The sequence below is a fragment of the Quercus lobata genome, chromosome 2 (genome assembly GCF_001633185.2).
Source record: "Quercus lobata isolate SW786 chromosome 2, ValleyOak3.0 Primary Assembly, whole genome shotgun sequence".
Lineage (NCBI taxonomy): Eukaryota > Viridiplantae > Streptophyta > Magnoliopsida > Fagales > Fagaceae > Quercus > Quercus lobata.
In genome coordinates, this window is record NC_044905.1 from 97,263,784 (window position 1) to 97,278,230 (window position 14,447).

Consider the following 14,447-nt stretch of genomic DNA (forward strand, 5'->3'; position numbering starts at 1 on the left):
TTAATTCTTTTATTTAAGAATTTATTGTAACATAGAAAATTAATAGTTGATAATGATGCTTATTAATTGCAAAGTCATCTTATTGAGGACCCAAAAAAAAAAAAAAAAAAAAAAAAAAAAAAAAACTAAACAATCTTTTAGATGGAGTTAGACAACACGTACCCAAATAGGGAAGTCCCAAACTTTATTTTGGAGTCCAAATATGCAACCAACCAAAATCTTATACTTGGGTACTTCTGGAGTATAGTGAAATAGTGCTCTTTTCTCTCACATTCATGGTAGACTTTATGATGAATTTAATGAGTGGAAATATAAGAGGAGGGAGCACTATTCATTGAACTCCAAAAATACCTTAGAATTACTCACAAAGCACACACACCAATTATTATGCAACTTAACAAAAAGACCGTAACACAGGATTGTATATGGCGAATTACATAATATGACTAGATTAGTCATATATGTGCGTACTTACGTTTGGTGGCTGATTTCTGGGGAAAGTGATCTACCACAATAACCACCACAGCGTTGAAGCGCTGCCTATTAACTCTACCATCCTTCACTCCCATCTCAAGTCTCATCATGGATCCCTTTGGGCTGCAATAGAACCCATCACTCTTTCTAAAGAGACAGGCCTGTACTAAAGAAAGACTTGACCCGGCCCATATTTAAATTTTTTGTAAAAAAAAAAAAAATCTCACAAAAACTTTGAAGCTAATAAGGGTCCGACCTGTAACATTACACAATGGGTCATCACTCACAGTAGATATTTGGACTTGTCCAACCCCTCTAGGCTAGTCGAAGCTAGAGTTGCTTTAATTTACTAAAGATTATTTCGAGACCCACCAAAACTGAAAACAAACTTTTTATGAAAAATGTTATGAGATTTTGTGAGATAGGAAGTGAGCCGGGAATTAGAACAAATGTTTTACATCAAAAGAAATACAATTTTGGCAACAGAGCGATAAGATCACATATTAGATTAGGTAATGTGATTACCCTAAAATGGTGGTAATATGAGATTACAACTAAGATTTATATAATGACTGAATTCCTTGAACGACCTTTCAGGGAATTCCAACTGATTTGTACTGGAAGCTGAATTGGCAAAATGCACTTATGGAACTAAGCAGGGGTCATCATTTTCATAGATGTTCCTCGAAGAAAAAAAAAATCTTAATTCATAGATGAAAAGACACGTTTCAAGCCACATGAGCCAATATACATAATTTTTTTAATGATATTTTAATTCCCTGATCATTGCTCGACTTATATCTTCCACTCTCTTTGTGATATTTTTCTCCAATGTGATGCTGAAAATTAAGGCTATACATTGATCCTATTGAATTTCTTCTATTTGAATATGCAAGCTTCACAATCTAACCTTCAAACTGTGCATCCATTTCTTTCCAAAAGAAAGTATCACAATGCAATCAGTTAATCAAAGCATCCAGATGACATCATGGTCAAGTATCACATTAACTAAGCCAAGGCTTGAGCCATTATAGAGCGATGAGATAGCTGCTGCTCATATAGCTCCCGGAAAATACGGTATTTGGCATCATGGAACTTCTTCACCTTTGGGTCTTTAGATGGATGAATGACCTGCAATATTCAAATGCATATAGTACAAATGAAATATCAATAACAGATGCCACTTCCAGAGGATACAATGCTAGCTCAGAATATTTGGGCAGAGGTGGCAATTTACCATTCATATTTCATTATTTCTTTCTCATGGGAAAAGGGTTAGCCTAAGTTATTGGGCTCTCTTTGCTTACCCTTAGCACTTCTAGTAATATAAAATTGGGTAGTGATAAAGGCAGTCTACATTATGTTTGGAATATTATTACAAAACTTAAATATCCTTTATGGAAAAACCAAGATACAATTGTGCAAAACATGTATTATTAATTGTCTTGATACTATCCACGCAGGAAACAGAAGAAGAAAATCTATGAAAATTATAATTAAAAAAAGGGCCAACAATCCTCAATCATAGATGTGGATCCTGGACCTATGAATGGGGATCCCTGAAACTAACAAAGAAAAAAGGAAGTGAGCTCCATCCAAGTCAATCTTGGACAAAATATCAGCCTGGGCGTCATATGCAATCTCACTAAACAAATCATTGTATACATAATATCTGAAATGATACCATGCTATTTGCGCAAGTTTGAGATATCAAAACTAATTGAAGTCCTGCTTTTGAATCAAGACCAAAGTACCAAACAATGATGATCCCAGCTATGTGGCATAGCATACCAATTACCATGTGGAAGGTTTTACTCCAGAACTACATTCAAGACCCTTGCTTAGTTTGAACACCTTTTTCACCTTGTCTTAAATATAAATAAATAGGATTGAGTTAAGAAAAAAAAAATTTATGTACCTGACCAGCTGCATTCATTGCCCTCATGGCCTCATTCAGACTTGAAAACTTCTTTGCAGCAACTGCACCAAGAATGGAAGCACCCAAAAGCACTGACTCATTTTCTCGAGGAAGAATTATAGGGCAACCTACAACAATCATCAGCAAGTGTGCCAATATTTAATATGCATACAGTAATGCTTAAGAGAAGCTAAAATATAACATCACGGACCTTCTTCATGACTTTCCTTCACTTGTAAATCAAAAATAAAATTCTTTATCAGCTGGTCAATTAACTGCAATTTTTTCTGTAGCCCTCGTGCAGTGGCGAAAGAATCACAGTCTTTTGTATTAATCAGATTTTGATTTTTTATTACTATAATTTTTTTTTTTTTTTGGGGCATCTGTAAGGCAACATTTAGCGTCTGTTTGGGAACAACTTATCTAGCTTTTTGCTGAAAGTATTGTAATAATAGGTAAAAGTTAAATAAAGTTAGTAGATGACTCACATGAGACCTGTAAATAGTAGAAAAAATAAGCAAAATAATAGGTGACTCACATGAGACCCACAAATAGTAGGAAAAATAAGCAATATATTGGCTTATAATCCAATCTGAAATAGACACTTAATATCTCATGTAGGGTTTCTTATGGCCCTAAATGTGCTTTATTGGTCTTTAAGTTAATAGTTTTAATAGGTAAATTTCAAGTTTGGTTTGATTTCCATTTTTGTCTTCTTTACATTTAGGAGAGTTTACTACTCAAGCAAGTCTTAAATGTGGTCAATTGTGATCAAACTAATGAGAGATTAACTAATTTGAGTATTTTTAAGATGCATTTGCCTATGGTTTCTGCAGTCACTTCTTCTCTTTCTTGCTTGTGGCACTTTTTTCTTTTCTTTTCCTTTCTGTTTTAGTCAACACACTATTCTTATAGCTCCACACTACTATTCTCTGCAAGTTGAGCTTTGTTTACCATTAACAGAATCTAAACACTGAAACAGCCCATATAGCCCTATCAATCTAATATTCGATCAACTTAGAATCATCCAACCAACATTCCTTGCAAGTCAACCCCTAAGTAGAGATTCTCTAGGCTGTCATGTAGCAATGCCTCAATCATTGCTGAGCATCCTAATCATCCCATATAGTGAAGCAAATAGAAAGGGGGAGGGGGGAAATATCATATATACATCACATGTGTACTCCTACCCCCAAAAGAACACAAACGCAGAGAGAGAGAGAGAGAGAGAGAGAGAGAGAGAGAGACCAATGATATCTGCATGTTCTTGAATGAATAGGGGGTTCTTTGCAAGGCCGCCACATGCAAGTATTGTGTCAATCTGTAAAGGAAGAATCAAAAACAGAGAGAGGAAAAAAAGGGGGGGTCAAAAAAGTGCAGGAAGAATAACACTTTCGAAAAGCATTCACCTGTTATATTAGCAAGCAATATTTTCTGGCGTCACTACTTTTTATTTATTGGTAAGTTAGGGATAAAGGGGACATGAATCATAAATAACCATCAAAAGCACATATAGAAACTTACATACAATATATTAAAGTCAGAAGCACAATTAGAATCCAAATTGAATTCAATATAGTTTCAAATTGTTGTCTAAGTTAGCATCTAGTGTCCATTCAATAACTTCCTAAATTTTGGTGTCAAGTGACCCATCCATAATATTCAACATGAAATTTGGGATGAACACCTCACTCATCTTGGTAAGACCACCTTGTGTGTTCACCACTGCTGAATGTTTCCATGCATAAGTATGGTTACAGCCTAGAATACATATATTACCTCCATCCCAAATTGTTAGCCCTATTTAGAAAACCCAACTTTTTAAGGAAATATCATTTATTATCTTGTTTTTTAATTAAAAAGATAGAATTTTTAAAAATTACCCTTAAACAAAGCTCTCAAAAATTTTTATTGTTTAAAGTGCTTCTGTTTGGTAGGGGCATAACAGAAAACTTAATAAATTAATGACTTTTAATTTTAGAAATAGGACAAAATTTTAGGACATCCCAAAATAGAACAAGACCAACAATTTGGGATGTAGGGAGTTTATATTTGAGCTTCTTTTTTTAAACATAATTAAAAAATTTAAAAAGAAATGGAAAAGGTAAATACATGACCCTTTCAAAGAGTACAGATAAAAAATATAGAGAATCAATAAAATCAACAAAAGATATGGAGGGGTGCCCCCTAGAGCATGCATCCAATCAAACGATGACTGCAAAATATGCTCTTTGATTACAACAGCAGGACGTTCAATTAGATCAAAGACCTGTCTGTTTCTTTAGTACCACCAAATCCACGACACACAAGGGCAAGGCTCGCCACACCTTAGCTCCTCTGTGGTACTGAAACAGATCTTCCCAACATTTTAACAGAGCAAGCACTAATTAGGTATCACCCATGCTAGCCCAAACAAGGTGAAGACAAAGGACCATATATCATATTTGAGCTTCTCACCTATTAACTTAAAGTCAAAGCATGTTATACCAAGGTTTTTTACTGGTTCAGGCCTTATCAGCCCAATTCATGATAGACATGTATATTTGCCAAGTTATAATATGCTGCTCTCAGTTTCTGATGGGGATATTAATGCGGAGCATGGACTTGCTAAACAGTAGGGTTTTTCTTCAGCAATCATTTGGTAACTATGCTGCCAACCTTTTTTGCTTTTTATTGATATATTACCCATGCACCCAATGGGTCTTGAACCCACAACCTCACCCTCCACCTTGCCATAGCAAGGGGAGGAGCTATCATTTGAGGTAGAGCTCACTTGCATGTGTCATGCCGACTTTCTTATCCTCTTTTTGATCACCGGACTCCAAAGTTTAACTTTCTTTTAGGAAGCCCCTTAGTGTAATGGTGAGCCAATCAAATTGAATAGCTATATTAGTGGAAGATGAAAGTTAAAGCCACAAAAAGTGTTTCCATCATAATCTCTTTTTAAGCCCCCTTCCCCCCACCCTCTTTTTTTATTTACACACACTTGGTAGGTCTTGAATCCTTGCACTTACAAAAGAAGGAGGTGCCATTTGAGCTATAGTTCATTGGCAATCTCCTACTCAAGCCCTTGTCATCTTTCAAGCAAGAGGGGGGACCAAAAGCAGTTCTGGTCATTCACTTCAGGCTCTAACCTTTCACTTCTTTTAACATTCCTCAGGAGAGGCAGCACAGCCTCCACCAGGCCAAGTTTCAAAATCACGTTGATGCTGCTGTGGGTTCTAGTTCTTTCATAAGTCTAACATTGATGTTAAGGGGAAAAAAATCTTCCAAAAGAGAAAAAAACAAAATTCTTAAATTGACTAATGCAGTTCTGATATTTTCTTTTGATATATAAATAGTTGGGGGTGGGGGGATTTGAATCCTAAATGTCTCTTTCGGAAACACTAGAAGGTGCCAGTTGAGCTACAAGATTCTTGCACTAATGCAGTGCTAATATCAACGACTAATTGACAGATTAATTAAGAAAGTGGGCACTTACGCTAATCATTGTAGATTGGAATGTGCAACAGGAAAGGGACTGCAGCAGCATAACAAACTAAGGAAAACCTACCTTCAACAAGTTAGCCCCAAAAGCCTAGGCTCAAGTGATAATGAGCTGGAGAGGGATGAGCTTAGAGTGCATGTTAGATCCCAATATCGCATTGGCAATTTTAAGAACTCTTAAAATAAAACTGCAGACATGACTGGAGCTGACTAAAAATTTTCTTAAAAAAGGGGGAAATTTTTTGAACTAAGTAGAAAACATACAATATTTCTCAGAATACCTCACCCATTTTTTAAAATGTTGCTAAAGTACAAATAGACAAACATGCATATTTGAATGTGTCACAAAGTGTGCGTATATAAAAATGTTTTTAAAGGATAAGATAGATGTCTAATTTCAAATAAGCATTTAAGTGTAAGGGTCTGTATTCTTACATTGTGACCATGGGCATTGCAATGCTCTACAATGTGACGTGTGCCATATGCAATACCCTGTACAGTAGCCAGGTACAGAAGAGCCAACTGTTTCTCACTTGTGTCGAGGGTAAAGCCACAGACCATTCCTTTTGATTTGGGGTCTGCAATAGGAGACCTGAGAGGTGAAGATTTAGAAGTTTAATATTTGGGAAAAAAATTTTGGCACCATGACCTGAGAAATTGAACATTGGTATGTAAACATTTACCTGTTCCCATGATAGTCAGGTAGGACATGTGTATCTTCAGTCAAAGCAGCAAGAAATGGACACTTCAGATCAAGCATCATTGTTTCTAATATATTGTTCAGAAGTTCATACACAGATATATCTGAAAGATTACAAAAGAAAAATGTAGGTAAACCTATGTTAGAATTGTGAACAAGGGCATTCACCCTGTTTAGTTCAATATACATGAACTAGAAACTAAATTGAGTAAACAATCTCACTTCTAGAAGCAGCACGATTCGCAAGGTGGGGAGATGCTACATGGTTTTCAACTACATGATCCAATAATGCACCAGTGGCACTCTGGCCACCTTCTGTGAGCCAATATTCAGGTACCATAGCTGAAAACACAGAAAAAGAGGATTACATGTACATGGCAATTCAGAAATTACAGAACTACTGACTAATTCTCGAAAGAAGAACATCATGTTATGAACACAGAAAAACTATCCTTCATGTTATGTTATTAAAGTAAGCTTTGAAAGATGAAGCAGCTTTTAAATTTTCCATGACCAAAAAGAAAACGTCATCATACATCAAATTATTACCATCACCACTTTTAGTGGTGGGAAGGGGGTGATAGAATGTGTGTATGTGTGTGTGTAATTTAGTCACTTCTTTTATGAATGGATCCATGACAAATACCAATTAGTTGGTTGAGGATTCATAGCCAAATCCAAACTTTTGGGACTAAATTTTGTTGCTATTGTTGATATACACACACACACACACACACACATATACATATCTATTTGTATGTCAGATTTTTGTGATAAGAGGCAGCCAATTAATTTTTGGATTTGTTCTAACTCCCTTTGGAAGTTTATGACAATAGGTTGTGTCAAAGGATGTCTCGATCTAAAAGTTTTCAGGTCCTATTTTTTACAAGGATTTGAGAGCGAGTATGCATTTAAGTTTTTCCAATAAGAGCATTTGGTATGCAAAATCCCACAAACAGTTGCATTCTTTGGGTGGACAGCAGCTCTGGGAACCGTATTGATTGTTGACAAACTTAAAAAAAAAAACAATGATTTTTTTAAAGTAATGATATATGTATAAGAATAGCAGTGAGACAGTAGATTGTCTTCTTTTATATTGTGCCTTCAAGAGGGAATTGTAGTCATTGGTGTTTTTGTTATTTGGAGTGGATTGGATTATGCCTAATAGAGTCATGGAGATTCTATCACGCTGGAAAGGAGTTCTGGTTTGCCATGCAATTAGTAAAATTTGGACTGCTGTACTGCTTTGTATAGTGTGGATCACATGTAGTGGAGGAATAATTTAACTTTCCATGGAGTGGAGCTCAACTTAACTTGCACGATTGTCAATGTCCCTAAGATCGCTATACAATTGGATTAATGCACTAGGCAGCCTCCATCATAAAAAAATTCAAGGCTACTTTGTAAAACTCCAGTTGATTTTTCCTGCTTGTTTTTTCTAATAATGTTTCTATACTAGATTAATTTTAAAATAATTGCAAAATACATGAAAAAGATAAGTTGCCTCTTCCATAATTCTTCAGTCAGTCAAATTTTAAACGATACAGTATGATCCGAATCCCTAGAGCCAAATACTGAATATGAAGTTCCAGAAGTGTACCTGACCAGAATGGTCCCCAGACCCCTGGAATGAACAACTTGCTCCTTGATATGGCCATATGGCAAGTAGAAGTTCCACAGACTAACACCATGCGGTGGCATATAGCTTCATTATCAAACTCTGAAAATATTATCATTGTTAAAAGAAAAACATAATACACAAAGATAAGCTACTAAATCATGCTAATAAGAAAATCTTTTGATAAGTTATAATAACCTTTAGTTTCAGAATCTAACTGTGGCACACTTTCCATTACCCCCACGCCACCAGCATGAGCATCAATCAGTGAAGTACCAACAGGTATTCCTGATACAAGACCGAGTTCCTGGAAAATTCAAATCACTTGAATACATAAGAAATAAGCTACAAAATAGGTGTCAATAGTATCAAGTCAAATCACCCTCCAAACTCCAAAGGCCAGGAAAATAGTGCAGATCATATTTTCTTGAACCTAAATAAATATGTTTGTTTTGCTAATGGACCTCAAGGAATGCCACTGGAAATCAATGTGAAATCTTCAGTACAAAATTTCTTGCCTTCGCGGCAGCTGGAGTAAGACCAGAACCCAAAGGATGGCCAGGGAAAGCTACACTTCGTCCTGTTGACATTGTTCATTGCAAAGTCACAAAGAGCAGCAGAAATTGCAAAAGGTAGAATAAATAATTAAAATTAAAACACAAAAGTAGTTTTATAATGGTTGGAAATAAAAGATTATATTTAATTACTACAATCAAAGTTTACATGTAAGTTAAGAAAAATCAAGAAAGAAGACTAGACCCATTCAAGAAATTTATCATATTTCAAATACACTCCATGTTAAGCTGTCATGAACTCCAATCACCAAAGAAAATAAGCAATATAGAAATTAATAAAAATCCAACAAGCATACCTATCTTAGCATGATGCCCATCTACAAGATCACCTAATCCAATCTCCTCCCAGAAGTCATCATCCCATCCACAAGCTTCCATATCTCGGGAATCTTTTTCATTGACTTTCTGCATGTGTGCATGACCAAGATATGTCCATTTGCACACCGTGGTGCACAGACTACGAGTGTCATCTCCTGTTGCCCTAGAAGAATCAAAACAAATCACGTTAATCATCAAGTTGAAATCCAACTTGACTTGTACATAAGAAATATGCCTGAACTTATGAAGATTTACTCATGACTGGCAGATTTGAAGTACCTGTATGACAGCCAATCACTCAAGTCCATCCACCTAAACACCATTGACCAAGATTCTTGTAAATTTTCTTTCACCCATAGAAGCTGAAATTTTAGTCTGTATCAGAAGATATTCAATAGAGAGACATCGAAACAATTCAGAAACAGCAATTAAACACAACAATTATGGACATGACTTGGGAATGGAAAGTTAAATCTGTTGATAAGCTTATTTTGCAAAAACAACAATAACAAACTGCTTAAAGTGACACCTCTTTCAGGGGGTACGCAACAAGAGAACGCATACTCTGCTTCATATTGCAAAATAACATAAAAGATGGGCAGTGATTGTAAAATGCATATGATGTCCAATCCATGCAAGAATAGCATGTAAAAATAGACTGAAATGCTATTGTCACCCATCATCACTGTCTCCATGCCTCCTATAACCAAGAGAACCGTACAAAATCCAATGGGATTAGTTTTTTTTTCCTTTAGTTTTTTTTTTTTTTTTTTTGGTAATAAACTGAAAGGCCCACTAAAGGGGGAAAAATTAAGATTGCTATAAGACCAGCTATGCAATAGAAAATGACATGTGACTGACCCTGATTAGTGTTTTGAGGATCCATAGCTAATCCCAATGTTTTTTTAGTCAAGTTGCATCATTTAAAGTTAAAGCTTAGTTGTCAAGTGTCACAACAATGACCTAGTCAAGCACACAATTTCTTTAAAAGCTTTCAAGCAATAAAACCCAGCAAAGAGGAAACACAGAAGAAAATTTTCTAAATATACTTGCCAAGAGCCTTGTAGCTCAATTGATTGGCACCTCCTAGTGTGTACATGACATCCAAGGTTCAAATCCCCCCTCCCCTGTTGTAAGTATTGAATTATAAATAAAACAATCTAAATAATACTTTAAATAGTTCCATGTCGTCAATTTCAGCCCACTTTAAGAAATGTAATAAGTGTTTGCAAATCAACTTTAAGAAGCCCACTTAGAGACAAAAAGTTCACCCTAATCAATCTTAAGGAGCACACTTAGAGACAAAAAAGTTCACCCTATAAACATACCACCGCCAAGTTGGGTGAGTTGGTACCTCCCTAAGCCATTTGTGTTTGGGGGAGCAAGAGGGAGTGGGTTCAAGCTGCTGGGGTTGCAAAATATATATTACGTAAGTATTTCTAACAATTTCGAAAGTTAACCCTGTATAAAGCAAATCAGTTGCTAATAGAAATCCAGTACAATGCTAAGCGCACACACCAACTACCATGCAACTTAATAAAAGACCATAGCACAGGATTGTCTATTGCAAACTACATAATATGATTAGACAAGCCAATAAGCACCTTTGGTGGCTCCATCTCAGGGGAAAGGGATCCACCACAATATTGTAATACTGGTGAATTACAGGAATTGATCCTTTCAGCCTGTTCTACAGCTCTATGGTCCATCCATACTATGACATTTCTCCTTGAATCACCACTCCAAGAAACCGTGACAGGGGAACCATCAGCATCCACCGCAACTGCAGTAAGAAACCACTTTTTTTGCTAAGAAAATAAGCCCCACCCTCCATATTGTAGACATGAAAAACAACTTAGATGAAAATTTTTCTTTAATTCAAATCAAATGCTAAAAATAAGCAATTAGAAAGTTACACACCAAGAGAACAAGTGGCTGCAAATCCCAGACCCTTCACTTCTTTTCCTGCAACATTTGCAAGGGAGCATGCAGATTTCACTGCCGCACAAATTGCATGCCATATATCTGTAGAAGATTGCTGAATCGGAAAAAGAAAGGTTGTCAACTATGTCTATATCCCATATTTGTTAAACATATTACTTTGCTTGACAATTCTATTGGCCTAACAGATGTTTGGAAAACACGCTGTCCCCAAAAACACATTTTTACTAGGATTTCATAAGGAATGACGTCCACACTAACTACATGTAACTTGGCCATATAGCTCGGGTGTTCAGGTTGGGAAAAATCTTATTTATATTCATTTACTTAGAAATGAGACAAACGCTGGCCTAAATTTAGGCTCAGCTATTAAACAAGTCAAGCTCAGATATGGTAATGTGTTCATGAACAAGCTCTTGAGTGATATATATATATACACACACTTCAAACATGATTTTATAAGTCAGTAAATAAGCTCATAAGATATCACATTAGTATTTGTAATTTACTGATAGTATAAATAGTCCATTTAGTAGTAAAATTATGTATCTTTCCTAACAATACAAGGTTGGTGAATCAATTTTTCATAAATTCACAAACATAAATCATTCTATTTAATTAACTCAAGTAATATAATTCCAACTAAGGTTTAATTGCTAATTATTGGCATAGATTTGTGAAGGGGTATAAATATTTTAGTGTTATTGTTTGATATATATGGGAAAAGAATAAGTTAATGAAGTAGTAGCTCGTGAACAAGCTCAAACTTGTTCGGCAAGCATATTAAACATGTAATTTAGCTCGGGTCGGCTCTAATTGTTTACAGCCCTAACTAGTCTAGTGATATTTAAGTTCCATTGCTCATCAAACATTACCTCGACACAGTCACCGTCTTTCCAAATCTGAATTGGGCTACTAGAAGAACCTAGAAGCTTCCCGTTCTCATCAAACAGACCTGTATTTTAGAAACCAAAAGTTACCCAGCAATTCACATCATCTAAGGAGTGTGTAACGACTAGAATTTGCATTCTTTAAAAATATACACAATGCATTCATATGTTTATGATTGGCAAAATTACATAGATGAACAAAAACTATCAAACTTGGATTAGAATAAACCCAATATGGAAAAAAACACAAAGCAACCAATTTCAATCCAACAGTAAACGCTCACCATAAACACGTTAAACGCGTCAGAAACAAATGACCCATTTCACCAAAACACAAAATACACAGAATTCAATCAGCACAAATAGATATACATGCATGTGTGCGTGTCTCTGCGTGTGTATATACATAGGAAGAGAGAGAGAGAGAGAGAGGACCTGCGCGGGCGCTGCCGGTGCCGACGTCGACGCCGAGGAAGACGGAGCGGAGAGGGGCGGAGTCGACGGTGGTGGTGGTGGCGGCCATTTCGAGGAGGGAGGAGGAGAAAGGAGTGTAATGTTGTAGTGGTTGGGGATAGCCGAGGAGTGGAGTTGAATCAGATAACTCTCTCCTTTTACCTGTCATTTCCTTTTCTCTCTTTTTTAAGTTTTATCTACTCCTAATTTTTATTTTTATTTGATTATTGTGATTGATTTTTTAGTTAGTGCTAAATAATCTGGATTTTTTTTGGAGTTTTCTTTGTTTTCAACGATGGAAAGATTAAAAAAAATATGTGTCTTTTAGAAATGGGAAAAAGGTAGAGGTCACGGGATTCACAACTCACAAAATTAGCAAAGTTGTTACGCTTTTCAACCTAAAAAAAGGATTGATTTTATTTGAGTCCTCTAAGTTTGATATTATTCATTTTGAATCTCAAATTTGATTTCGTTTTCAAAATAATTTTTAAATCCATTTTTACTTTTGATTTCACCATTGAAAAAATGACCTTATTTTATAGGCACTTGATGGCAAATTGAGTAATATTATATGAACAAAATAATTACTAACTATATATATGTACCATGCCATTAAAAATTATATTTTTGAGTTAATTTTGAGAAAAAAAAATTGAAATAGATTTAAAAAAAGGAAAGAAAAATATATATTGTCTTATTCTCAAAAAAATTATTTATATATATATATATACATGTAAGGAAATGTTTCGCTACTCAAGCCCAAAATGTATGGGATCTTGGTCCAGTAAGCCCAATATAATAAATTTGTAAAGAGTGAGTCAAAGAACTAGACCCTAATAAATTGGACAACGGCTAGTATGAATTTAGAGGATGATCAAACAAAAACCAGAAGCACCGATTTGAATGAATTCATTGTCCAAGGAGGTAACTTTTCATATAAATCAATTAAATAGAGTACAAGTACAATTTTGATTGCTACAGTATTCTTTTTCTATTTTTCCGATCCCCCCATTTATGAAAGACCCCTTACATTATATAGTTCCTTTTGGATGATCTTGACTCTACACTTGTTGATCATTTGAGTCACCAATTGAGTGTTTATCCCATCAGACACCTTTTCTAGCCTTCTGTAAGTTGTGGTAGCAAAGTCGGCATTGTTCAGGGATCTTTAACACATAAATGCGGCCAGAAAGTTAGTTACAGGGCATTCAATGCGGTAGTAATAGTTTTCCTTAGATATTTCCAAGTTTCAACTCTTCTAGTACGTTCATGATGCACATCCCTCTTAGCGGAATTTCTTAGAAGGTCACCTTGAGTAATGGAACACACGTTTTTTCTGCATTTTGTTTATCCGAGGTGACACTCCTCCTCGAACCATCTTTACTAACCTTTTCACTTGCATGTTATTTATGGGGCTTTGAACATAACACCCTCACTGTTGTTTACTCGCCCTCAGACAAAGCCTAAAGCCCAATATACAATTTTGGACCCTTATACCTACAATACATATATACACACAAATTGTTTATATCAACTTCATTGTTAATTTATGATTTTTCATCAATTTTATTTTCTCCTGCAGGATGTTTTAATAATTTCGGCATAATTAAGGACTACCATGATTCTTGAAAAATAATTATATATATATATATATATATATCTATATCTATATATATATAAAAGCAGAAGCTGAGAGAAAATGAGTTCCTAGAATTAAGGAGATAATGACAAATAGAAAAAGTTCCTACCTAAAATTTAGACATATGTAACTTTAAAAAGCGATACATTATATTTTTTCATAACGCTATAACACCGTTTAAAAGCGATAAATTATAATTTTTCACTACTGTTTGAAGCCCTCTTGGTATAAAATAAAACTAACCGGTTAAGACAAAAAAAAAGAAAAGAAAGACTGCTACACGGAGAAAGGAGAAAGAGAGACCGAGAGAAAAGTGAGACAGAAAAATAGAGAGGCAGAGAACGGAGAAGGAGAGAGAGATCGAGAGATCAAAAACTGCAGTTTGCAATCAAGAATGAAAAGATGTCTCTCACTTCCTGTTAGATTTTCTGCCAT

General features: G+C 35.3%; 1 protein-coding gene across 2 annotated transcripts; it reads right to left on the reverse strand.

Annotated features, from left to right (window-relative positions):
* Positions 1–977: 977 nt before the first annotated feature.
* On the reverse strand, positions 978–12,557 carry LOC115977396 (FGGY carbohydrate kinase domain-containing protein). Of its 2 annotated transcripts, XM_031099227.1 has the most exons (16): positions 12,356–12,550; positions 11,906–11,985; positions 11,010–11,127; positions 10,694–10,872; positions 9,369–9,451; positions 9,068–9,252; positions 8,715–8,776; positions 8,395–8,503; positions 8,179–8,298; positions 6,801–6,920; positions 6,562–6,682; positions 6,314–6,470; positions 3,641–3,713; positions 2,604–2,687; positions 2,393–2,520; positions 978–1,605 (listed from the first exon to the last, which is right to left on the reverse strand). In XM_031099227.1, exons 1-16 carry the CDS (start codon positions 12,540–12,542, stop codon positions 1,483–1,485), a joined length of 1,929 nt encoding a protein of 642 aa, XP_030955087.1. In that variant the 5' UTR covers positions 12,543–12,550; the 3' UTR covers positions 978–1,482. The 2 variants fall into 2 exon arrangements, with proteins under 2 accessions (XP_030955087.1, XP_030955088.1); XM_031099228.1 differs by lacking the exon at positions 2,604–2,687 and having other exon boundaries at positions 12,356–12,557.
* Between the last annotated feature and the right edge of the window lie 1,890 nt (positions 12,558–14,447).

What these genes read in the sequence shown, in the direction of transcription:
- LOC115977396 (XM_031099227.1), bottom strand. Translation starts at nt 12,542, where the DNA reads ATGACAGGTAAAAGGAGAGAGTTATCTGATTCAACTCCACTCCTCGGC. An exon ending in AAGACGGTGACTGTGTCGAG is followed by an intron (nt 11,128 to 11,905) that starts GTAATGTTTGAT and finishes TTTCCGATTCAG; the next exon opens with CAATCTTCTACAGATATATG. An exon ending in CTGAGATGGAGCCACCAAAG is followed by an intron (nt 9,452 to 10,693) that starts GTGCTTATTGGC and finishes CTAAAATTTCAG; the next exon opens with CTTCTATGGGTGAAAGAAAA.